The 27,206-nt window shown below is 43.4% G+C and overlaps 1 protein-coding gene across 3 annotated transcripts in view; it reads right to left on the reverse strand.

The window, feature by feature from the left end:
- LOC126284582 (fatty acyl-CoA reductase wat-like) overlaps window positions 1-27,206 on the reverse strand; it is a 226,256-nt gene that overhangs the window by 64,388 nt on the left and 134,662 nt on the right. For all 3 annotated transcript variants that reach the window (XM_049983603.1, XM_049983604.1, XM_049983605.1), the window contains one exon: window positions 8,977-9,317. In XM_049983603.1, the coding sequence (XP_049839560.1) occupies window positions 8,977-9,294 (318 nt within the window). In that variant the 5' untranslated portion in view covers window positions 9,295-9,317. The remainder of the gene's footprint in view (window positions 1-8,976; window positions 9,318-27,206) is intronic.

Consider the following 27,206-nt stretch of genomic DNA (forward strand, 5'->3'; position numbering starts at 1 on the left):
AATGAACTTCATTAAGGCTCTCTAGGTACTTACGGAAAAAAATATATATTCGAAATAGTAAATGCTGACCACTTAACAGAATCTATGAACAGGGGCGCCTTCAGGATTTTGGGGTAAGGCGTTGTGATAGCGCATTCAACGGAAGCCTGTGTCGGAGCGCTCAATAGGAAAACGATATTTTGGAGCCAGTCCCTACAAAGGGTCCAGGAAAGCTGTCACGTTATTCTCGTGTTCTTTCGTGATGTATTACGCCGACGGCAGTTCCAGTGTCAGCGAAGAATTCCGAAGCTGATCCAAAACCAACCCTACGCAGCTCCATAAGTTGACCTCACACGTAAACCTTTAACGGGTAAGAATTTCGCCTTTTCGTGTTATTGACGGTAATATTTAAACCACTGATGACAGCTGGATCGCGATAATTAACATTATGCTGAACGTGCTGTAATGCATGGTGAGGTACTGCGAGCCGTGAATTAATATGTATGGCCCACAAGGCATAACCAAGTATTAAGTTGTCAGTGGAATCTCTTTCAGTTTGGTGACAGGCGCTAGTGAACTGGGTGGAAGTCACCGCCGTTCTAAGTAAATTCTGTTTCCTTTTCCATGCTAAATGTGTTTTGGTTGCCCCAGTGATAAAAATTCTTTCCTGATTAAAGCACTAATTTTCCCATCTTCGCCCGTGTAATGGAGAGAGCGCATCATGTGCTCGTTTTTGCTGACAGTAACCAGCAGGTTGGTGTTGCAGAAATCCACCTTCAAGTCAGCGATGCGACAGGCAATACCAAGATAAGTGCGTTTAAGAAAATGGCTCTGAGCACTATGGGACTTAACATCTATGGTCATCAGTCCCCTAGAACTTAGAACTACTTAAACCTAACTAACCTAAAGACATCACACAACACCCAGTCATCACGAGGCAGAAAAATCCCTGACCCCGCCGGGAATCGAACCTGGGAACTCGGGCGTGGGGAGCGAGAACGCTACCGCACGACCACGAGCTGCAGACTGCGTTTAAGACGACGATTATTTGAACACTACACTATCTATCACAAGTGCCCAAGCATAACTCGGAACTGATGTGACTACGAAGGCTTTCCCGGCGTAATAATTGATAATATTCTTCTCGGGTATGCAGCCGGATCATGACGTCTTCATGACACAATATTTCCGCGGTCCAACTGGCCGCCATCTTCAGGTGAGAGTGCTGGTGCACGATCTCGCCGGAACTGACTTCCCAGCGCAAGCGGCGGCCCCTATATAGGCCGCAGAAGACCCACAACGCGTGCGCGAGAAGGTGCCGTAACCGCCCTCTAGCGCAGTAGACATACCCCGCCGCCAGTGATGGAAAGAGGCGAAATCGAGATATCGCTGTCAAAAATTAAAAAATTAAAATAACTAAAACGCGTTGTGCGTCTTCTGCGGCCTATATAGGGGCCGCCGCTTGCGCTGGGAAGTCAGTTCCGGCGAGATCGTGCACCAGCACTCTCACCTGAAGATGGCGGCCAGTTGGACCGCGGAAATATTGTGTCATGAAGACGTCATGATCCGGCTGCATACCCGAGAAGAATATTATAACTCGGAACTGACAACTAGATGTTACGACCGACGGAACCACCACTGTGAAAGAAGGCGGGCAGAATTGTGTCGTCAACAGACGAGTGGTAACAGCAGAAAGGGGCGTTCAGCGTAGCTCAGTAATTTGGAATAAGGATCAGTGATTGGATGTTACATCAGGGACATTCCACTCAGTATAAGGGCAACATGACTCTGAAGTAAACTGTAAACTGCGAAGGAATAACCACAAGTGAAAAAAAAAAAAAAAAAAAAACAAAAAAAACAGGTAGACCTCACGAACTACCGGACAGATACCGTCTAGCATTGCAGTGTCTGGCTGTAAGAAATCGCATATCGTCAGAGGAAGCGCCAAAGTGTTATCAGCTGTCAAGCTAGCTCAGTGACAGTGAGTAAGAAATTCAAAAGAATGCAGAACACTGGCCGAGCAATTTCTCATAAGCCACATATGAGGGGCGTTCAGTAAGCAATGCAACACATATTTTTTTCTGAAAACAGGTTAGTTTTATTGAAGTTTTCAGTATACCAAACCCTATTTTTCCACATAACCTCCGTTTAATGCAGCGGCCTTACACCACCTTACTGGGAGGAACTGTACGCCCGCACGGTACCTCTCTACTGGTCGACGTTCGCACCAACGACTTGCTGCATCAGTGACCTCCCCTTTAGATGAAGAGGACACCATCGGGCGCACACAATTGAGCTCTCTAACTGGAAGAGGACTGTGTCAGCATTACTAACAGAGACGTCCCGTTGTGCAGCGACACGTTTGACAGTGATCTACTTATCACCTCGATTGAGAGTGTCCACACGTTCTAACATCACAGAAGCCACAGCTGTATGTGGCTAAATGACAGCTCTACGTCACAGCTCTCCATCACAGGCGCCATTTTGAAGACTACATACAGCGCCGCCACCTATCGGGACTCCATGGAACTATATGGGATGAATCGGGAATATTGCATGATGTTCCACAACAAATTTAGCATTTTTAAGCGACTCTGGAGAAGAAAAAAGTGTTGGATTACTTGCTGAACTCCGCTCGTATTTATGTAGTCAATGCTAAACGATGCTTGCGGTGATATAGAGAACTACGCCACTCGACCGTGGATGACGGGAAACGAGCGATCGGAGTTACGAATCACGCTGTACCCTGTGACAGTCCGATGGAAGGGTTTGTGTCTGTCTTATGCCTGAGAACGTTAGCTAGGTGCAATGCCGACAGTGCAGTGTGGAGGAGTTGGAGTTAACGTATAGGGTATTATAACAGTCGCTGAGTGCACCCCCTTTCCGAATGGAAGGTAACCGCCGGCTGCTGTAGCCAGGCGGTTCTAGACGCTTCAGTATGGAACAGCGCGACCGCTTCGGTCAGAGGTTCGAATCCTGCCTCGGGCGTGAATGTGTATGATGTCCTTAGTTCAGTTAGGTTTAAGTCTAGGGGACTGATGACCTCAGATATTAAGTCCCATAGTGCTTAGAGCCATTTGAACCATTTGAGAGGTGGCGATCCGGATGGAATAACAAGATTTCCCATGTGAGGAACCAGCCCACCAGTTGTCTAAAGAAAAAATAATAATTTTAAAGTAGCTGCTTTGCTATTTCTTCACATCGACATTCTTACAAAAAGATTGTTGAAAATGACGAGCAAAAATGTAAATGACAAGACGGGTCGTTCCAGTGGCCGGAGACTTGTCAGGGGAAATGATGACGTAATCGGCTAAGGTGGGTACATCACGTAAGTAATCAGGAGGTACTGAATAGAATTGGGGAGAAGACGAGTTTGTGGCACAACTTGACCAGAAGAAGGGATCGGTTGGCATGACATGTTCTGAGGCACCAAGCGATCACCAATTTAGTATTGGAGTGCAGCGTGGAGGGTAAAAATCGTAGAGGGAGACCAAGAGATGAATACACTAAACAGGTTCAGAAGGATATAGGGTGCAATAGGTACTTGGAGATGAAGAAGCTTGCACAGGATAGAGTAGCATGAAGAGAGCTGCATCAAAACAGTCTCTGGACTGAAGAACACAACCACAACAACAACAACAACAACAACAATCGGCGCCTGACGCTACCAACGGCAACTGCGATATTTAGCTTCCCCACGCAATTTTGACAATACAGCTGCTAGGTTGCTGGCGTTTGCACAAAATAAAAAATAAATAGGGAATAAATAAAAAGAAAATAAAAAAACAGGAAGTCAACACATTGTGTGACGAAATCGAACTATAGACCCTTCAGACACCTTTTATTGTAATTGACTGAGCAGTTGAGCGTCGTGGGTCGGCGCAGCTTGCTCCATGAAGTCCACATGCCGTTCTGGAGTCTGAAGATGATCCTTAAGGATTGAAACCGGTCACTCCGATAAAAAGAAATTTGCGATCAAGACTGTTTTTTAATTATATTATATAAGATAGCTCATATTGTTTTCAAAAATTTTATTTACCTTTTGTTGTGCCATTTACGTGCAGTTATGATTGTTAGCAAAGTGGTTATCGCCATGCTTGAGCGTGCATGGTTTTCCTTTGAAGTCTTGCTTTAAGGGGGATAGGTAGGCTGCTAGTTTGTTGATTTACATAATGTGTAATAATAAATCAATACTTAAATATACAGCTCTAAAACCGACAATAGCTTTACAATGTGCAGCTGATATTTTTAGAGGCAGTAACGTCATTTTTCTTGTCTCCGATATATCGATACTGTTTTCCGATATATCGACAGCAGTTAGTGACACCTTTCATACACAGGGTAGTCCATTGATAGTGACCGAACCAAATATCTCAAGAAATAAACATCAAACGAAAAAACAACGAAGAACGAAACTCGTCTAGCTTGAAGGGGGAAACCAGATGGCGCTATGGTTCGCCCGGCCCGCTACATGGCGCTGCCATGGGTCAAACAGATATCAATTGCGTTTTTTTAAAAATAGGAACCCCCATTTTTTATTACATATTCGTATAGTACGTACAGAAATATGAATGTTGTAGTTGGACCACTTTTTTCACTTTGTCATAGATAGCGCTGTAATAGTTACAAACGTATAAGTCGCTGTATCACGTAACATTCCTCCAGTGAGAACGGTATTTGCTTCGTGATACATTACCCGTGTAAAAATGGACCGTTTACCAATTGTGGAGAAGGTCGATATCATGTTGATGTATGGCTATTGTGATCAAAGTGACCAACGGGAGTGTGCTATGTATGCTGCTCGGTATCCTGGACGACATCATCCAAGTGTCCGGACCGTTCGCTGGATAGTTACGTTATTTAAGGAAACGTCAACCACGACTTGCAACAAATGATGATGCCCAAGTAGGTGTTTTAGCTACTGTCGCGGTTAATCCGCACATCAGTAGCTGACAAATTGCGCGAGAATCGGGATTCTCGAAAACGTCGGTGCTGAGAAAGCGACATCAACATCGATTGCACCCGTACCATATTTCTATGCACCATAAATTGCATGGCGCCGACTTTGAACGTCGTGTACAGTTCTTCCACTGGGCACAAGAGAAATAATTGGACGATGACAGATTTTTTGCACGCGTTCTATTTAGCGACAAAGCGTCATTCACCAACAGCGGTAAAGTAAAACAGCATAATATGCACTATTGGGCAACGGAAAATCCATTATGACTGCGACAAGTGGAATATCAGCGACCTTGGCGTGTTAAGGTATGGTACGGCATTATGGGAGGAAGGATAATTGCCCACCGTTTTATCGATGGCAGTCTAAATGGTGCAATGTATGCATATTGTTCTACCGATATTACGTAATGTTCTACCGATGTTGCTACTAGATGTTTCACTGCAGGACAGAATGGCGATGTACTTACAACATGATGGACGTCCGGCACATAGCTCGCGTGCGGTTGAAACGGTATTGAATAGCATATTTCAGGACAGGAGGATTGGTCGTCGAAGAACCATACCATGGCCCGCACGTTCACCGGATCTGACGTCCCCGGATTTTTTCCTGGGGGGAAAGCTGAAGGATATTTGCCATCGTAATCCACCGACAACGCCTGACAAATCCGTCAGCGCATTGTCAATGCATGTGCGAACATTACGTAAGGCGAACTACTCGCTGTTGAGAAGAATGTCGTTACACGTAATGCCAAATGCAGTGAGGTTGACGTATATCATTTTGAACATTTATTGCATTACTGTGGTATTTACAGGTAATCACGCTGTAAGAGCATGCGTTCTCAGAAATGATAAGTTCACAATGGTACATGTATCACATTGGAACAGCCGAAATAAAATGTTCAAACGTACCTACGTTCTGTATTTTAATTTTAAAAAACCTGCCTGTTACCAACTGTTTGTTTAAAATTGTGAGCCATATGTTTATGACTATTACAACGCCGTCTATCGCAAAGAGAAAAAAAGTGGTCTAATTAAAACATTCATATTTCTTTGAGAGGCACCCACATGCCTTGCTCATACTGTGGCATCAAGCAGTCAGGCCTGCAAGATGAGTGGTCTGCCAAGCGAGTGGTTTATTCTTATTTCACAAAACATCAATGACTGATTATGAACTCTAGCACTCACAATTAAGCTACAAATTATTCTCATATTTGAACATTACGCACCGGAAACGGATAACGCACATCTGACTATCAGTAATTTACACAACTCTGATTGTTCACTACGCACTGACAATACCACATTTTCTTTCTTACTCAACGACTTTGATCAACACGTGGCCATCGCACTGAATGTGAATGGCGCACACATTATAAATTCTGGATGTGATGACTAAACACTATTCGAAGAAATTTTTCTTTATTCCGATAAATTCTATTATTCTATTATTACATTTTTATACAGTAATTACACATGAGAAACTCCGCCCAGTGGACATGGCTTTACATTGGTGATTCTCTATCTTATGGTCTTGTAATTATCTAACGCTACAGTGCACTTTCTGGAGAGGATGGTGGATCTTTTGCTATATCTCATACTTCGACTCTCATACCCATCATCACGAAAATTTACTTCAGACTGAGCGGTACAAATGGAACATGCATAATCCACTGTCTCTGAACCTATCTTGCTACTCTACCATGCAAACCACACATACTTATATTACATGATATACATCACACTGGCAACATACAATACAACACAAAGAATAGTCACAACGTTAGAATCACATCACTTTCAGCTTTCCCACTTCAATCAGTACTGATCCCAGTTTCACACGACGTTGCCCCACTTCCTAACTTTTCTTTCCTACTACGAACTCTGGAGGATATATGCACGTATTCCTGTGCAATGCAAGCCAAGTGGCGTTGCTGGATAGAGGGCTGACTCACCTTGCTTCACTCTCAGAATATTAGAGTTTGAATCCAGCGTTACACGGAAATATAACACGCAAAGTAATATTAAGATCATATTCGTCACACATGCGAGTCCTCAACTGATACCATGGACGAGTACTTCTCTTTATCCTTTGTCTCACACACGGATTGAGACTCACATAGTACTCACCACGTGGAAGTGCTCGTCTCTAACTTCAAGTCCTGCACACGCCATTTCTTAAATATTTCCAACTTATAGTACACACGCCAGTAATTCAGTTTAACTTTAGCACTCGGAAGTATTTCAACTTATTGCTACACGTGGTTTCATTGTGACCGTTGGTCACTTCCGAAGATTGCTACGATCCCCTTAATATTACCTGCCTGACATTTAATTCTCCCCACAAAAGTTCCTGAAATAGAGAAATTATTATTCCAAACTACTCTTAAGTATTCCACATGCATACCATTCTATCCACCCTTTTGTCTTTACGGAGCACACCTAAGACAGATCTTACCAACACAAGATCAAGCGCCAGAATGCTGAAAACATGGCCGTTCTTCAGGTCATCTCGCACCTCGGCCGAAGTGGGGGAGCACCTTGCTACCGTATTGGTCAGCCACATTTCAGGCGCTCAAAGCTCAGGTAAATTTCATGTGTTTGGTTCCACCAAAGGTGACCAAAAGGCCGTCTCAAAGATGATCATATATTGCACATTGACTATCTGCGGTTAGTAGACGACCATACATTCATTCATTTCGCAGATCTCACCAAATTGGATGTAGGGATTTATTTTGTGGGAGTGCACATGTGATCAGTTAAATAAATAAACTGTCCTTCTTTCCTACACTGGTATCCGGCTTGGGTGTATTAAGTGAAATTGAGTTATTTTTACAAAAAATGTGTTGTTCTGACAAGAATAACGAAGAATGTTGTACCTATTTTCAATGTCGGGCGGTACTGTACCCTATCATGTTTTTCGTACTACACGAATATGCATCTGGTTTCCCCCTTCAAGCTAGACAAGTTTCGTTCTTTGTAGTTTTTTCGTTTGACGCTTATTTCGTGAGATGTTCGGCCCGGTCACGATCAACGGACCACCCTGTATATCGATATATCGGATACCCGATATTTTAAAAAGTATCACCAGTGCTACGTTAGACAAGAGCAAAAGTAAAGGTCCTTAGCAGAACAAGTGAAAGCTTTGACTTTAATAAAGGTGTGAAGCAAGGGGATAGTCTCTCCACTGTCGTATTCAACATACCCCTGAATAGTGCAGTAAATAAAATCAACAAAAGAGGCACCATATTTATAAAAACTAGCCAGTTATGTGCATACGCTGACGACATTGCTGTAGTAGGAAGAAATACCAATACACTCCTAGAAACATACAGGGCAATGGAAACAGAAGCCTTAAAAATTGGCATCATAGTAAATGAAAACAAAACAAAATATGTGATAATGTCACAATCTGAGGCCAGAAGAACCCATAAAAACCTAAACATCAATGAGAAATTTTTCAATGGAGTGTCCTCTTTTAACTACTTGGGAGCCCTAATAACAAATGATAACTGTATTGGAAAGGCTATAAGGAAAAGAATACAAGCAGGAAACAGAGCTTACTTTGCAAATATGCAGCTTTTCAAAAGTAGCCTTGTTAGAAGAAAAACTAAAATGCTAATACATAATTCCCTAGTCCGCCCAGTTATCACATACGGCTCAGAGGTATGGACGTTGACAGAACAGGATAAAATGCTCTAAGAAGCATTGAGCGGAAAATACTACGCAAAATCTGTGGGCCAATACGGGAGGAAGAAGGCTGGAGAATACGCTACAATGCCGAGTTACAAGAGTTAATACAAGGCAGGGACATAGGAAACTTTGTGAAATCACAGCGAATACGATGGCTAGGACACTTGGAGAGAAGGGCAGAGGATGGAATTCCAAAGAAAATGATGAAAGGTGTGATCCATTCAGTTAGGCGAAGAAGATGGATCGATAAGGTAATAATGGATGTCAGCAATATGGGAGTCCGGGGGCTGGAAAAGAGCAGCAAATAACCGAGAAGTGTGGTGGACTGGCGGCTGTGCGGCGGCTCACCGAGTCCTTGAACATGTCGTCTATGCGCTGCTCGACGGTGCGACCCTTCTTGGAGCGGATGACGGCGTAGACGGTGTGGACGGCAGGGCAGCAGCGCAGCAGCTTCTCGACCAGCACCTTGCCCATGAAGCCGGTGGCGCCCGTCACCAGCACGGAGCGGCCGCGGAAGAACTGCTGCACGGCGCTGGCGCCGCCCACCTGGTGGAGCGCGCTCGCGCCCGCCGGGTCCGACGTGGCGCCGCCCTTGTAGCGGGGGCCGCTGCCGGCCGCCGCCTCCGCGCCCTCCGACACCACCGGCTGGTAGTCGCTCCGCGTCATCCTCGCCACGGCCGTCTCGGCACCTGCAACGCACACACCCCGCTGTCGTAGTTTAGCGGGGCCGAGAGCTCTGACCTTTACGGTTACGTCACCAAAGTCGCGGCACAGTGATGCCCGCAGTATCGCGGACGCACGCTACAAAAGGGCAGCGCATTGGCGGAGCAGTCATTTATACTCAAGTGATTCTTGTGAAAAGATCTCCAACGTTATTATTGCCTCACGGCGCGAATCAACAGACTTTGAACGCGGAATGGTAGCTGGAACTACATCTACATCCATACTCAGCAAGCCACCTGACGATGTGTGCAGGAGGGTACCTTGAGTACCTCTATCGGTTCTCCTTTCTATTCCAGTCTCGTATTGTTCGTGGAAAGAAAGATTGTCGGTATGCCTCTGTGTGGGCTCTAATCTCTCTGATTTTATCCTCATGGTCTCTTCGCGAAATATTCGAAGGAGGGAGCAATGTACTGTTTGACTCCTCGGTGAAGGTATGTTGTCGAAACATCAACAAAAGCCCGTACCGAGCTACTGAGCGTCTGTCCTGCAGAGTCTTCCACTGGAGTTTATCCACCATCTCCGTAACGCTTTCGCGATTACTAAATGATCCTGTAACGAAGCGCGCTGCTCTCCATTCGATTTTCTCTCTTTCTTCTATCAACCCTATCTGGTACGGATCCCACACTGATGAGCAATATTCAAGCAGTGGGCGAACAAATATACTGTAAGCTACTTCCTTTGTTTTCGGACTGCATTTCATTAGGATTCTGCCAATGAATCTCAGTCCGGCATCTCCTTTACCGACGATTAATTTTATATGGTCATTCCATTTTAAATCACTCCTAATGCCTACTCGCAGTCAATTTATAGAATTAACTGCTTCCAGCTGCTGACCTCCTACATTGAAGCTAAATGATAAAGGATGTTTCTATGTATTCGCAGCACATTACACTTGTCTACATTGAGATTCAATTGAAATTCCCTGCACCATGCGTCAATGCGTTGCAGAGCCTCCTGCATTTCAGTACAATTTTCCATTGTTACAACCTCTCGATATATTACAGCATTATCGGGAAAAAGCCTCAGTGAACTTCCGATGTCATCCACAAGGTAACTTATATATTTTGTCCTACGACACTCCCCTGCGGCACACCTGAAACCACTCTTACTTCGGAAGACTTCTCTCCATTGAGAATGACATGCCGCGTTCTGTTATCTAGGAACTCTCCAGTCCAATCACACAATTGGTCTGATAGTCCATATGCTCTTACTTTGCTCATTAAACGACTGTGGGGAACTGTAACGAACGCCTTGCGGAACTCAGGAAACACGGCATCTACCTGGGAACCCGTATCTATGGCCCTCTGAGTCTTGTGGACGAATTGCGCGTGCTCGGTTTCACACGATCGTCTTTTTCGAAATCCATGCTGATTCCTACAGAGTAGATTTCTAGTCCCCAGAAAAGTCATTATACTCAAACATAATACGTGTTCCAAAATTCTACAACTGATCGACGTTAGAGATATAGGTCTATAGTTTTCCACATCTGTTCGACGTCCCTTCTTGAAAACGAGGATACCTGTGTTCTTTTCCAATCGCTTGGAACGCTACGCTCTTCTAGAGACCTGCGGTACACCGCTGCAAGAAGGGGGACAAGTTCCTTCGCGTGCTCTGTGTAAACTCGAACTGGTATCCCATCAGGTCCAACGGCCTTTCCTCTTCTGAGCGATTTTAATTGTTTCTCTATCCGTCTGTCGTTTGTTTCGATATCTACCATTTTGGCATCTGTGTGACAATCTAGAGAAGGAACTACAGTGCAGTCTTCCTCTGTAAAACAGCTCTGGAAAAAGACATTTAGCGTTTCGGCCTTTAGTCTGCCATCCTCTGTTTCACAGGACACTCCATTTCGGAAATAGTTTGGTAACTCTGCGATCCATAGTGTGCCGCGAATACACAGTTTCACCAGGGACCAGTCAGTGACCGACGGCCTTCACTTAACGACCGTGAGCAGCGGCATCAGCGTACAGTTGTCAGTGCTAACATACAAGCAACACTGTGTGAAATAACCGTACAAATCACTTTGGGAGGTACAACGAACGTATCTGGTAGGTCAGTCGGCTATGGTTGCAGACCCCGACGCGAGTGCCTTTGTCAACAGCATGACTTCGCCTTGCAGCGCCTCTCCTGTGCTCGTGACCGTATCGGTTGGAGCTTAGACGACTGGAAAACTGTGGCCTGGTCAGATCAGAAACCGATTTCAGTTGGTAAGAGCTGATGGTAGGGTTAGAGTGTGGTGCAGACCCCACGAAGCCATGGACGCAAGTTACCAGCAAGACACTGCGCAAGCTGGTGGCCGCTCCATAATGGTGCGGGCTGTGTTCACAATGAATGGATGGTTGCTCTGCTCCAGCTGACAGGAAATGTTATGTTCGACTATTTGGAGACAGTTTGCAGCCATTCTTGGACCTCATTTTCCCAAACAACGGTGTCATCTCACTGGGCCACAATTGTTTGCGATTGGTTTGAAGAACATTCTGGACAGTTCTATGGGATGATTTGGCCACCCAGATCGCCTAGCGTGAATCCCATGGAACATTTATAGGACCTAATCGAGAGGTCAGTTCGTGCACACAATCCTACACTGGCAACACTTTCTCAATTACAGAGGGCTATAGAGGCAGCATGGCTCATTAGTTCTGCAGCGGACTTCCAACGACTTGTTAAGTCCTTGCCACGTCGAGTTGCTGCACTGCGTAGGGAAAATGGAGGTCTGACACGATATTAGAGTGTATCCTACGATTTTTGTCACCTCAGTGTAAACATTTCGCTAATCAGTCGGAACACTCATCACAGCCTCTAACTTCTGACATAACGTTACAACCGGCTCCATAATGCTGTATTTACATGGAACTGACTGGGTCCTCTGGTCCCATTGAGCCGATCATTGACTGGAAGTGGTTATGTTCGGCTACTTTGAGACAATTTGCAGCAATTCATGGGCTTTGTGCTCCCAAAAAACGACGCACCATGTCACGGGGCCACAGTTGTTACCGATTACTTTGAAGAACATTCTGGACAGTTCGAGCTAATGAATTGGCCACCCAACTTGCACGTCATGAATCCCATGGAACATTTCTGGCACATAATCGAGAGGTCAGTTCTTGCGGGAAATCCTGCAACGGCAACACTTTCGCAATTATAGACGGCTGCAGAGACAGCATGGCTCAACATTTCTGCAGGGGACTTGTTGAGTCCATGCCACATCGAGTTGCCAGACTAAGCCGGACAAAAGGAGACGGATCACGATATTACAGCGTATTGCTTGACTTTAGTCACCTCAGTGCATATAAAAGGCAATGTTCTGACTGACTGACCCATCATAGACCAGCCCAAACACATAAGAATAGAAAATTGAAATCTGGATAGGGTGTCGATCTTATACTGTAGGTGTCGTTTAGGAAGAGATTTTCGAAATTCCACTCTTAATTTCTAGAATTTGTAGACTTAGAGAAAGCTGTTCACAATGTTGACTCTCTTTCAAATTCTAAAGGTGGCAGGGGTAAAATACAGGAGGCGAAAGGCTATTTACAATTTGTACAGAAATCAGAAGGCAGTTATAAGAGTCGAGGGACATGAAAGGGAAGCAGTGGTTGGGAAGGGTGTGAGACAAGGTTGTAGCCTGTTCCCGATGTTATTCAAACTGTATATTGAGCAAGATGTAAAGGAAACACAAGAAAAATTCGGAGTAGGTATTAAAATCCATGGAAAAGAAATAAAAACTTTGAGGTTCGTCGATGACATTGTAATTCTGTCAGAGACAGCAAAGGACTTTGAAGAGCAGTTGAACGGAATGGACAGTGTCTTGAAAAACGAGGATAATGGAATGTAGTCGAATTAAATCGGGTGATGCTGAGGGAATTAGATTAGGAAATGAGACACTTAAAGTAGTAAAGGACTTTTGCTATTTGGGGAGTAAAATAACTGATTATGGTCGAAGTAGAGAGGATATAAAATGTAGACTGGCAGTGGCATGGAAAATGTTTCTGAAGAAGAGAAATTTGTTAAAATCGAGTATAGATTTAAGTGTCAGGAAGTCGTTTCTAGAAGTATTTGTATGGAGTGTAGCCATGTATGGAAGTGAAACATGGACGATAAATAGTTTGGACAAGAAGAGAATAGAAGCTTTCGAAATGTGGTGCTGCAGAAGAATGCTGAAGATTAGATGGGTAGATCACATAACTAATGAGGAGGTATTGAATAGAATTAGGGAGAAGAGAAATTTGTGGCACACCTTGATTAGAGGAAGGGATCGGTTGGTAGGACATGTTCTGAGGCAACAAGGGATCACCAGTTTAGTACTGGAGGGCAGTGTGGAGGATAAAAATCGTAGAGGGAGACCAAGAGATGAATACACTAAGCAGATTCAGAAGGATGTAGGTTGCAGTAGGTACTGGGAGATGAAGAAGCTTGCACAGGATAGAGTAGCATGGAGAGCTGCATAAAATCAGTCTCAGGACTGAAGACCACAACAACAGCAACCCTTAAGTAGTTGAAACAAGGGATAAAAGATTTTTCTAAAATATGTCGCAATCAAGACAATTTGGAACTCGTCCTACAAAAATTGGTATTTTTTTCTCGGTCATAAATAAAGAAACACTTATTTCAGTACTTTTGGTAACTTAAGTACTATGGGAGTGAAATAGTGGGTGAATGTTTTTTTAAATAAACCATTATTAAAGAACTGGTAAGGTAGTTTAAAAGGTACATCTTTGAAAACTGGTATCTGATTTCTTGGTTACAAATAAAAAAAAAACATGATATATTTCATTATTCAATCATTCTTAAGCGAAATCTGAAACTTTGAATTTAGTTTCTGATTTAAAAATACATAACAAAAATTTTAATTCAGCCCATATAGTTGTGAAATAGGGGATGAAACTTTCTATGAAAATATTTCATTGTGCAAGCATTTTTGAAGCTAAATGTATGAAAGTTTGTGTTTGCCTTCTGTGTTAGAAATTTAAAAAATATGTACTTCTCGGTTTTTGGAAATTCAACCCCCTAAGAGATTGAAATAGAGGGTGGACGTTTTATGAACTTTTTCATTGTGCAAGCTTTTTTAAACCTAAATCTATGAAAACTTGTATTTTGTATCTCCGTTAAGGAAAAGGGTTTCACTGTTTCTGGAAATGCACAGTCAAAGAGGATGAAATTGGGGATAAAAACTGTTTCGTTATGTGAAAGAATTTTTAAAGCTAAATCTTTGAAAATTTGTATTTCACTTCTCGTTTACATTTAAAGGAACATGTGTTACAGAATGAAAATTTCTATAGAAACATCACCACAAGAACCCAAATGACATTATTAACAAAAGGCATGGAGTCCAGCTGCCAGAATAGCTTTTTGTTCAGAAGTAATTTTGAAAAGACTTTTCTTTTACGGCCTTAATTAGCGCAAAAACTTTAAAACGTGTTGCATAACTCACAGTTCTTACAGAAGCTCGAAATACAATGCGAGATGCTTTCAATAGTTTCCACAACGACACACTGTTTGGAAATATGGCAGGAAATATCAAGAGATTCTGATCGCATGGATAGTAGACCAGAGGTAAGACACAGTCAATACCTCCATTTCGCGATAGCGATGGTAATTTTTCTGATGACAGTCCCACAAAAGCTGAGTTACTGACCACGATTTTCTGAAATTGCTTTGCCTAGGAAGACGAAGTATGTATTGTAAAATTCCAACCAATAACATATGGAATATGAGAAACTTAGAAGTCGATAATCTCGGTATAAGAAACCAATTCAGATCATTAAACAAAAGCAAATCTGCTGCTGCAGACTGTATACCAGTTACATTCCTTTCATAGTATGCTGCATACTTAGCAATCACATTCACATGCTTGCTCCACGAAAGATCAATACCTAAAAGCTAGAAAACTGCACAGGGTCACATCAGTACCCAAAAAAGGAAGTAGGAGTAATACGATGAATTACAATTAAAATCACTCACGTCGATTTGCAGTAGGATTTTGGAAAAAATGCTGTGGACGAACATTATAAATTACTTCGAAGAAAACTATCTGTTGATACATAGTGAGCTCTGATTCAGAAAATATGGCTCATGTACAATTTGGTGAGTTATCTCGACATGGGATCTCAGACTGATTTCATGTTTCAAGATTTCCAGAAGGATTTTGATACCGTTGCTCCCAAGCAGCTTCTAATCAGACTGCGTGCGTATGGAATATAGTCTCAATTGTGCGGCTAGATTCGTCATTTCCTATCAGAAAGGTCACAGTTCGTAGTAACTTACGGAAAGTCATCGAGTAAAACAGAAGTGATATCTGGCGATCACCAAAGAAGTGTTATAGACCGTTTGTGGTGTCTAAACTGTATAAATGATTCAGCAGGTCTTAGACTGTTAACACATAATGGTGTCCGTTACCGTCAAATAAATATATTAGAAGATCAAAATCACAATTTGAAAATGATTTAGACAAGATATATATGTCTTCGTACATCCAAAGTTGAAATGGGGGACGGTGGGACGTCAACTGGTATAAATTTACATTAAAAATGAAGAAATTCCTCCAGGTGGTTACTAACCACCTTCTACACGGAGCACGTCCATATCTCACCACTGACTTCTAGTATCAGCGGCACGCAATTGTCGTCAACAAATGTTGAAACTAGTTGCCAAAATAAAATCGACACCTTAAATACAGCTTTAGGAATTTCTTCATTTTTAATATGAAGATGTATATGTGGTGGGAAAACTGGCAATCGTCCGTAAATCTTAAGCTTGAATACTAAAAGGGACCCGTAAAATTTCGGCTACACGCTAAATTGCACAAATCTGAATGCTGTCAGCTCCGCTAAATACCAAGACATTGGTGAATTGCAACGATCACACAGATAACGTCCTAGGTAAAGCGAAATAAACACTGCGTTTTAATGGCAGAAGGCTTAGAAGATACAGCAGGTCTATTTCTGAGATTGACTGCGCTGCTCCTGCCCGTCCTCTGTTATGGTACTGATGTTTGGTATGGAGTCCTTACCAAATAGGATTCACAGATGAAGTCGAAAAAGTGAAAAGATGGGTAGCTCATTTCCTGCTATCGCGAAGTAGGGGAGAGAATGTCACGTGTGCGATACCGCGGGCTGGGATGGCGATCGTTAAAACAAAGGCGTTTTTCGCTGCGACGAGATCTTTTCTTGTGATTTTGATCACCTGATTTCTCCTCCGAATGCGAAAAGGTTCTATTGACGCTCACCTACACAGGGAGGAATTATCATCGTAGTAAAATAAGAGAAATCAGAGCTCACTCGGAAAGTTTTTCAGTGTTCGTTTTCGCTGGCTCTGTTCGAAAGTAGAACGAACGGCAGAGAAATAGTGTGAAAGTTTTTCGGAGAACCGTCTTCCAGGAACTTAAGTGTGAATTGTAGAGTAGTCGTGCAGATGCAATGAGGAGTACCTCCAATTAGATCAGCGATAAGCTTAAATCAGCGATGAGCTTAACACTAAAACTGGAGAACACAAAGTAGATAATGTTGAGGTATTCTGCTATCGTGGACGCAAAATAACGTGTGAGGATGATGCAAGGGGGATATAAAAAATACACTAGCACAGACAAAGAGCACATTCCTTGCCAAGAGAGGTCTAATGGTATGAAACATAGGTCTCAATTTATGGAAGAAATTTCTGAGGATTTACAGTTGGAGCAAGTAATTGTGAGGAGGACGGAGAAGACTCATGGACTGTGTGGCGCTGGAGAAAGATGTTGAAAATTAAATGGACTCACAAGAAATGATTTGGCACTGTACAGAATCTGTAGAGAAAGGAGCATTTGGAAAACACTGACAAGAAGAAGGGATTGGATGACAGGACCTGTGTTAAGACATTATGGAATAACTTCCACGTTACTAGAGGGAGCTGCAGAAGGTGGCGTCCTCACAAAATACCGTGGCCAGTAAATGCACAGACAGCAGGGTGCACACGGTAGAGCAGACTCCGCAGGGGAAATGCTGAGCGCTGGAGCGGACAAGGGGCAGGAGTCTAAGCGCATATTTTTGTAATTATTAAGTTGGTCCTCTCCACGCCCACATTTGCAAGGTGTCCATTCAAAAAGGTCTGTCGCCTTTGCTTTCGTTAGTATCTAACAAGAATTCCGCCGAAAACGCAGCGATTCATTTTCGTCTGGCTTTTTAACCATTTCAAAGAAATATCATAAGTGGCGAATTTTGAATAAAATCTATACATTTCTCTTGTTGCATTGTTAAACATTGCTCCTTTTTCCAAAGCGCAGCAGACTATAAATAGTCTCACCTCACCAACATGTTGTGCAGACACAACTGCAAGAGAATCCTCAAACAGTGGTTTATTAAGTTTTTTAAGTGAGGAGCTGAGGAGAAGTAATGTCAGTATCTTACGAAAAAGCACATCTTTGGTACAAAATGTCTTCACTTATGTTGTTCCAAAACTCAAAGCATTCCTCGTTTCACCATCTACAGGTGGTCCTTAAAAATTACATTCTTTCAGCGAAAAAGTCTGTAATTATTGGAATAACGCTGCAGATACTGAAGTTTTGCGTAACACCTGTATAGAAAAATACTCTCCTCTTTGTGTGCTATCATGTGGCAAAATTTCATTTTGATACCTCAGACGATTTATGAAATAAGACGAATGTTGTGGATTTTCCACTCTGGCTTTATCACTTGCGCGACGTGATGGCCAAAGAGTGTGCTGTGTCGGATCAATTTTCTTGAGACAGATGAGAAAGATACTGAGGCAGAGACAGAGAGAGAGAGAGAGAGAGAGAGAGAGAGAGAGAGAGAGAGACAGACAGAGACCTCCACCCAAGTCTCAAGAAAAATTCTGTATGTTAGATAAATTTGATACACAGTAACATATTGTGTAATATGCGCCAAACGCAAAATCATAGTGACCCCTATGTTGCATTGAAAATTTTTTCGAATGTATTGCAGTGTCTTACTGCCACATAAATATTACAATGACCATGATCATTAACGAAATGATGGGGATATCATCATGAACCTGATGCATAAAGCTAAAAGTCAGCTTTTTTTTGCCGAACATTTTCTGTAAAATCGTTTGAGGAAGATTGCACAGAGCGCGACTCGATTCTGCCATCGCCCACCGACTGAAAGGTGGAAAACACTGCCGGCCTCCCCTTCCGAACAAATGAATGAACTCGCCCAGAGCGTATCGGCCACCTTACCGCGCGCGGACTCTAAAAGGTGTAGGAGAAGAAAGAGGCTGGAAAACATCCAACAAGTAGGACATTGGGTGCAGGCTGTACTATAAAATGAAAAGGTTGGGAAAGGAGAGAAATTTGTGGCGGGACGCCTCAAACCAGTCAGAATACTGATGAGACAGAAAAAAAAAGATCTGTATCATCTGCCGCAAACTGCTGAGTGGCTTCTGGAGTATCGATATGTACGTACGAGGGTGTTCAAGAAATAACTTACACATTATTGTGGTTGGACAAATGCTGCTCTACAGTTCAAAGTTTCACCGTGACATTACACTATTTTTCAACATACGCAACAAGTCTCTGTAAGCAGCGGTCGAAATGTTTTCGTAATCTTTCAGTTCCTAGGCACTAGAAATTCGCTCCTTGGTCGCTGAAGCATTAAAGGAGAGCTGTATGAACGTCCTCTTCCTTGTAAAATCTTGAAACGTCTCTGTGAAGTCGTTTCATAAGGCGCTCGTCGAATTCGGTACAACCTATTCATTTTACTACCTGATTTTAGCTCACTTCATGAACTCTTCCTGAAAGACTGAGCACTCAAATAAGGCCTATTGATTATTATATGTGTGTTTTAATCTGGGTTTCAGTTTTGTTTTGTTGGAATCGCTGAACTGGTCATCGTCTGCTGGGAGCAGACGATGTTGCTTCTCGTTCAAAGGAGAACACAGGATGACCAACTTATGTTTCCAATACCTGAACAGAGTGGTTTACCCATCTTAATCGAGGGCTGTGTCGAAGGCTGTTTTTGTGTGTGAGGTTGGTGACGGGGGGCTACCCCTCTGGTAGCTTCCGCTGCACGAGATGTTAGGTAATCTGGAAAGAGAAAGGGGCACTCTTCGATGAACGCTTGGTGGGTACGGATCGTAACTCTTAAGGGGAGTTTCAGGTGATAGGAATCAGGTTGAGTTAGGACTTCGTTATGTTTAACTGGTGAAATACTTAAGAACTTTAACTTATCTGAAGCGTGTGAAGCGAGTTATTTTTTTAATGATTTTTAATCTTATATTTTGTGGAAATTGCTTTTGTCTTCGTGTGTCGATTTTGTGCCACGCGTTTGGTAATCATTGACCCTTCTGGTCCACCACGGCACCGCAATAGGCTTTATTTTAACAGTTTGAATGTTTAATGAGCTACAATTTCTGCAAGAATATCTTTTCTTTCGTGCGCTTTCTACGAAGCAGCACAACAATTTGAGTCAGAATGCACCACGTGCTCTAGTTCGGCCGTTTGCAAGCAGCAGACACAGCTAGTATGTTAAATAATTATCCCACAGCCTTGTGTATTGGTTAAACCTCTGTCCAGAACAGAGCATGCGTAGAATCGTAATGCAAATCTCACTTAGATATTTTTATGGTATTAAAGCAAAGGAGATGATAGTATAAGTGTCTCCCACCCCCGTCTTCTGTGTTTCTATTTGGTGTAGTGAAATTGTGCTCTGTTTCATTCTCACGTAATTCTTACTTAAATATTTCGAGTCAGGCACCAGTCATGTGCAGTTAGGATGCGCAACCAAATATTTAGTTACAATAAATAATTTATGTGAAAGATAAATTCTGTGGTGTTGATCTTACCCCCTTACTCTGATTTCCAATCCTGAATTAATCACGTTGCTTCATGCACGACATGGAGTGCTATTTATCTGGCTGCTTAAAGAAATTTGGGTACTTTTAATTAAATTATTAAAGTAATTAAAGTAATAATTTTCTAGCTCCGTTTTTTGTAAATGGTTAGGAAGGGCTTGGACTGGTGGCGACCCTGAATTTCTGAATTTTTATCATTATTTGTGTGAGAGAAGCAGCTAGACATGCGGGATAACGTATATAGCTCGACGAGCAACGTCGTAAACATAGTAATACATTACTATCTGTTTCACCCGCATATGTTCTTTCACCCTGCCGACAGAATGGAAATCTCCTTCCCGATCAGCATCACATAGGTCTGTGCGGCCGTGATCAATCTATTGGTACAATTTCTCTACGGCTAAATGCGAATCTCCATTTGGTCCATATACTGTCAGAATTTCACGGTGAATCTGTGTGCAATGTAGGCGTTTTGCCCACTAGGATGTCCAGTGTACTTAATCTCTGGAGTATGTGTTCCAGTTTACTCTCGTTCACTGACGCACCTGTTACCTGTACCGTAGTGGAACTGGGTCTGGAGAAGCCCCGGAACATGTGCTCTCTTCTGACGCTGCGCTTTGTTGCACATGTGGCCTGCCTTAGCATGTGACGACGTGTGTCTTTTACTTTCTGAAATCCCTACGCAGGACGGAACGGGTTTTCACTCTCCAGCGCTCACTCCACTTTATTCTGGAAATATTCCTCCAGGTAACCGTCCTCACCTCACAAGGGAAGGGTTAGCCAACATTGACGTGGGGCTGTACGAGTTTTGTGAGGTCACTTCCTGTTGTTCCGGTTGGGGAGCCACTCCCTCACGCGAAACCGAAAACAAGTTCCGCGACGTTTCGGCAAGTGCTACGGAAGGTCCACCCATTAAGTGGCAAGAGCGCTCTTTACGTTACAACCTGTACTTGCGAGACGCCATATTGAATTTCTCGTTTTCAGCTGAAGCCCACATTTGTTGGCTGTTCGATTATAACATAGAATCCTATGCAGAGACGATGTTTGTAAGCACCAAGCCAGCCGGGGTGGCCCAGTTGTTCTAGGCGCTACAGTCTGGGACCGCGCGACCGCTACGGTCGCAGGTTCGAATCCTGCCTCGTGCTTGGATGTGTGTGATGTCCTTAGGTTAGTTCGGTTTAAGTAGTTCTAAGTTCTAGGGGACTGATGACCTCAGAAGTTAAGTCCCGTAGTGCTCAGAGCCATATGAACCATTTTTGTAAGCACCAACACATTGAGGGTATATCGAAAACTCGTCGTTAGTGGTACCATTTATTACAATCAAATGACGGGATACATCATATTGGTTGTTAGAGAATTTTCGTAATTAGTTACTTTCGTGTTACAGCTCACGTGGTTTTAAAGTATGCCGTTTTAAGACAATGGATCCATCAAAACCTTTCGTTCATTATATTTGTTATAATTAAAAGTCACTTAATAACATGTCGGGAATTAAAGTCTGCAGAAGATCTTATCATAAAATAAACGGTCGTTTGTTGCAGAAATGTAGCATAGCGTGGTTTGTGGGGGGTGCCAAGTTACGAAACAATGTGAAGCGGTTTTGTATCTTGCTATATCCAGTTCTTTTTTATTCTCATGTTCACGTTTTCTAGAAGACTGTGCAAGCTCCTTATTCAATTAGTACAAATATTTGCTGCAGTATTCAGGATTATGTAAATATAAGTGCACCCCGTCGAAAGACTGTGTTTGCCCGACTTTCTGAAGTTTCATAACCTGAATTCTTTACTGACTGGACATGGAACTTTCTTTATTGTCGTATAACATGGTCATGGATATTGAAGTTTTATATACTAGCTGACAAACCAGATATTGCGTGGATGTTTACTTGTATCTGTTCCCGAATGTTCGTGCTTGTGGAATTTATTTTGGCGTTATAAAGCTTCTTTATATACAACTTTTGGAGTAATATGGTTCGGGACATGAGTGAAAATCATCTTCACTTCACCGACATGGGAGAGAGCTATGTAGAGTTGGCAGTACGAAAAGCAACTCACGCAGAGGCCCACACTCCCAAAATGTAGCCTCATGCTTTGTTTATGCCCATGGTGTAACATAAGCGTACTGGGAATTGCATATATTTAAAGTGAAATGGTAAATTTTATGAAACATTCTCGGACTTTTTGACGCATCAGTTCAGGGTAAACCTCGAGCTTACGACAGTTACCTTCATCAGCGTTGTCGGGAGCAACTGACTGTCAAAACTGCTGTTGTGGTGGCCTTACATAGCCCAAAGACAACTTCTGATTGGCCCGTCACGTGGCTGTTTTTATCGATCTGCGACTTTTTATGCTCCGGCCGTACTTTGCCTGGTGCCTTTTAATCCTTGCAGAGCGTGTTCTTTTTTTTTGTCAAATATTTTTTAGATTTTTACCTCCGTTTTACATTCGCCGCTCTTCGTTTGCTTTCTTCTTTTATGTTCTGGCTTTTGTTTTTTCCTTTGTTCCGCCGTGTTTTCTTCTTTATATTGTTTTAAATGTCAACCTCTCTACATTTACTGTCTCTAGGCTGAAGAGGAGTGCATATGCTGCTTCAGGCCCATCCCAGATAGGGAATTGAAAATACAATAAAGAAAAAAAAACACTTCTGATTGATCGGTAATTGCGCCATGCTACTGCAGACTGTGTCAGCGTCTGCGCTGGTGGCGCCACCGCTCGCGCTGTAACGTAAACAACGACTGTCTCTGCCTCTCCTCTGTATCGAGAGCTCGCTTCCATGCACCGATAAAATTACATTCGTTTTCACCAATGAAGATCTTCTCCTACATTCTTATTTCTATAGCCTCTCTGATTACAGAATCCCAGTCCATAGGAGCGTGGGATAGAACTTTTGTTTCGCCAAACAATGTTTTATGTTTGCTTGTGAGGCTATGCTCAGCAACAGCTGATTCTTCCAGTCCTCGATTTTTAATATGCTGTTGATGTTCTGTACAGCGGTCGGAACCGGGCGGACGGAGTGACCAGTGTAATTGCTTCCACACTCATCTGGATAATGTTAAGTTCAAGGGATTCTGAGGTTTTACCTTGAATTGTCGCCGCGGAAAGTCCGAGAATTGTTTTATACAACAGTGCGCCATCCGGAAAAACTTCATTCTCGAAGTGGTACATTGTTAGAATAAGCGGTGTAAAAATTGGGCCGCCTGTGTCATTTGCTTCTATGATGTTCGTTGCAGATAATGACCGTTAAACCCCTGTGAGAGACTATTTCTCAGGAATGAGATCAGAGGAACGCCGCTCATTGCTTTTGGAAGGAGTTTCCAAACAGCGAATTAAAGACTGATGTTCTCAAGGTACAGAAGTTTCAGCTCACGATCTTCAACGTATTATTGACACTACGTAGTCCATAGTCTTTCAGCTGTTCTGGTTTATTCAGAAAGACTCGATCGTTTTCTAGGCATTTTTATTCATTAAAGAGAAACGGAGTAGGCAACCGAATCACAAAGCAACTTTAGTAAATTTTCTCGTAGTAAAGTACATAAACAATACCTATGGAAAGAAGCAGAGGAAATTTTGAAATTTATGCTAAGGTCCGACGGCACCAAACTGCTGAGGTCATCGGTCCCTAAGCTTATACACTACTTAACCGAACTCAAATTGATTTGCGCTAAGGACAACACACCCACCCATGCCCGAGGGGGGACTCGAACCTCCTCCCTCCGACAAGGAGGGGGGGGGGGGGGGGGGGAGAGCCGCGCGAACCGTGACAAAACGCCTTAGACGCGCGGCCAAGAAGGAAAGCAATGTTGTAATGTTTTAAATATTTCGAGCGAATTCAGTCAATCTGTATATCTGGCCAACCTTAGCAGCTGAGATTGTGACACTTAGTTCTGACACTGATATCATCTTCCGAAAATACATGTGTTAGCAGTTAAAAAGAGTGGCAGCGACGTATATTGGTTCTTAAGTGTACTACGGAACTACTGGCTCTTCAGTGGACTGTACCTTAATGATTAAACAGCTAAACTATAAATCTGAATACATGGTTTTAGATAAAACTTTAAGTTACAGTTTTACATTCTGATTTTGATGAAATAAAGCCTATAAGTTGCCCAAAACTACGTTCAAGTTCCCTATCAAAACCCCATGAAAATTCGTCAAGTAGATCTGGTAATTAGACAAACAGACTGGCACAACCGTGTTACAGATTTATTAGTACAGATAGAGATCCTACACATGTAAAGGCATGACGAGCATATAGAGCCGGCCGGAGTGGCCATGCGGTTCTAGGCGCTACAGTGTAGAGACGAGCGACCGCTACGGCCACAGGTTCGAATCCTGCCTCGGGCATGGATGTGTGTGGTGTCCGTAGGTTAGTTAGGTTTAATTAGTTCTCAGTTCTAGGCGACTGATGACCTCAGAAGTTAAGTCGCATAGTGCTCAGAGCCATTTGAACCATTTGAGCATACAGATAAAGGAGGTACTGTGCGTTTTAATAAAGCCCTAATGTTGAAACCGACTAAACGAATAGAGAGAGAGAGAGAGAGGGAGGCATTAGGAGTGATTTAAAATGGAATGATCATATAAAGTTGATCGTCGGTAAAGGAGATGCCAGACAGATTCATTGGAAGAACCCTAAGGAAATTCAATCCGAAAACAAAGGAAGTAGGTTACAATACACTTGTTCGCCCACTGCTTGAATACTGCTTCACCAGTGTGGGGTCCGTACCAGATATGGTTGATACAAGAGATAGAGAAGATCCAATGGACAGCAGCGCGCTTCGTTACAGGATCATTTAGTAATTGCGAAAGCGTTACGGAGATGATAAACAGTGGAAGACTCTGCAGGAGAGACGCTCAGTAGCTCGGTACGGGCTTTTGTTGAAGTTTCGAGGACATACCTTCACCGAGGAGTCAAGCAGTGTAGCTTCCTCCTACGTATAACTCGCGAAGAGACCATGAGTATAAAATCAGAGAGATTAGAGCCCACACAGAGGCATACCGACAATGTTTCTTTACACGAACAATACGAGACTGGAATAGAAGGGAGAACCGATAGAGGTACTCAAGGTATCCTCCGCCACACACCGTCAGGTGGCTTGCGGAGTACGGATGTAGATGTACAGGTGCTTGCTCGGCTGCGACGTGTACCTCTTCGCTTCCAGACATTCCAGAGCGGCCCGGTGACGTGTTACACGCAGTCCTCCAAAGTGGGGCCTGCGAAACTGGTTATAAGCCGGCCCGTACGCGACTGGCTCTGCGTGGCTTAAAGCGGCCGGCGTTGGCAGCGGCGCGTAGCACGGGCGAGAGTCCGCACGCCTTTAACAGGCGGGGTTCGCGAATAAGGCCCGCCGAGGCCGACATCAGCATGCCGCTCAGGGCGAGGACAGGCCATGCCGTTCCTGCCGGGACAGCACGGCGGTGCGACAGCGTGCGTGGCAGCTTCGGCACCGTCAGAATACACCCTGCACTCGGGGGGCGCCAGTGTCGAGACTAGCTGGTACATGGCTACGAAATCCTTCGCGACGGAGTCACCGAATGAGAACATCTCGGCATACATGCCGCCTCATATTCGGATAAAATTCCAAGCATTCGATGGCTGCCTCCATTATCGTCGTCAAGGGCTATGTCTGGCCACAAAACATCAAAAGTCAGAAGTGCAAGGCCCTTGTTACGATACGGAAACAGATACCGACAGTAGCGCTTCGGGTGGCCTGGCAGTGAACTTCGAATTCGGGAAAATGTGGAGCGATAAGCTGTATTCCAAAGAAAACAGTTACGGATACGTGTGAGAATTACCTAACTACCAGTTTAATAAGTCATGGTTACAAAATACTAACGCCAAACCATCACAGAAGAATAGAAAAACTGGTAGAAGCTGATCTCGAGGATGATCCTTTTCGATTCCGGAGAAATGTAGGAACACGGGAGACAATACTAACCCTACGATTTATCTTTGAAGACAAGTTAAGGAAAGGCAAATCTACGTTTACAGATTTGTAGGCTTGGAGAAGCTTTCAAAATGTAGTGCTACAGAAGAATGTTGAAGATTAGGTGGGTAGATCACATAACTAATGAGGAGGTATTGAATATAATTGGAAAGAAGAGGAGCTTGTGGCACAACTTGACCAGAAGAAGGGACCGGTTGGTAGGACATGTTCTGAAGCATCGAGGGATCACCAATTTAGTATTGCAGGGCAGCGTGGAGGGTAAAAATCGTAGAGGGAGACCAAGAAATGAATACACTAAGCATATTCACAAGGATGTAGGCTGCAGTAGGTACTGGGACATGAAGAAGCTTGCACAGGATAGAGTAGCATGGAGAGCGGCATCAAACCAGTCTCAGTACTGAAGACCACAACAACAACAACAACAGGCTTGGAGAAAGCTTTTGACAATGTTGACTAAAATACTCTAGTTGAAATGCTGAAGGTGGCAGGAGTACAATACAGGGAGCGAGGCGTCTGAGGCGCCTTGCCACGGTTTGCGCGGCTCTCCCTGTCGGAGGTTCGAGTCCTCCCTCGGGCATGGTTGCGAGTGTTGTCCTTAGCGTAAGGTAGTTCAAAAATGGCTCTGAGCACTATGGGACTCAACTGCTGTGGTCATCAGTCCCCTAGAACTTAGAACTACTTAAACCTAACTAACCTAAGGACATCACGCACATCAATGCCCGAGGCAGGATTAGAACCTGCAACCATAGCGGTCGCGCGGTTCCAGACTGAAGCGCCCAGAACCGCTCGGCCACTGCCGCCGGCGTAAGATAGTTTGAGATAAGTGGTGTGTAAGCCTAGGGACCGATGACTTACGCACTTTGTTCCCCAAGTAGCTTACCACAAACTCAAACTCAAAATAGGGAGTGATACTCTGTTTACAACTTTTAGAGAACCCAAGCAACAATTACACCCGTCGAGGGCATGAAAGAGGAGCCGTGGTTGAGAAGGAAGTGAGACAGAGTTGCAGCCTATCCCTGACGTTATTCAATCTGTACGTTGAATAAGTAGTAAAGGAAACCGAAGAAAATTTTGGCATCGGACTTAAAGCTCATGGAGGAGAAATTAAAACTTT

This window comes from Schistocerca gregaria, chromosome 8 (assembly GCF_023897955.1).
Source record: "Schistocerca gregaria isolate iqSchGreg1 chromosome 8, iqSchGreg1.2, whole genome shotgun sequence".
NCBI classification, from domain to species: domain Eukaryota; kingdom Metazoa; phylum Arthropoda; class Insecta; order Orthoptera; family Acrididae; genus Schistocerca; species Schistocerca gregaria.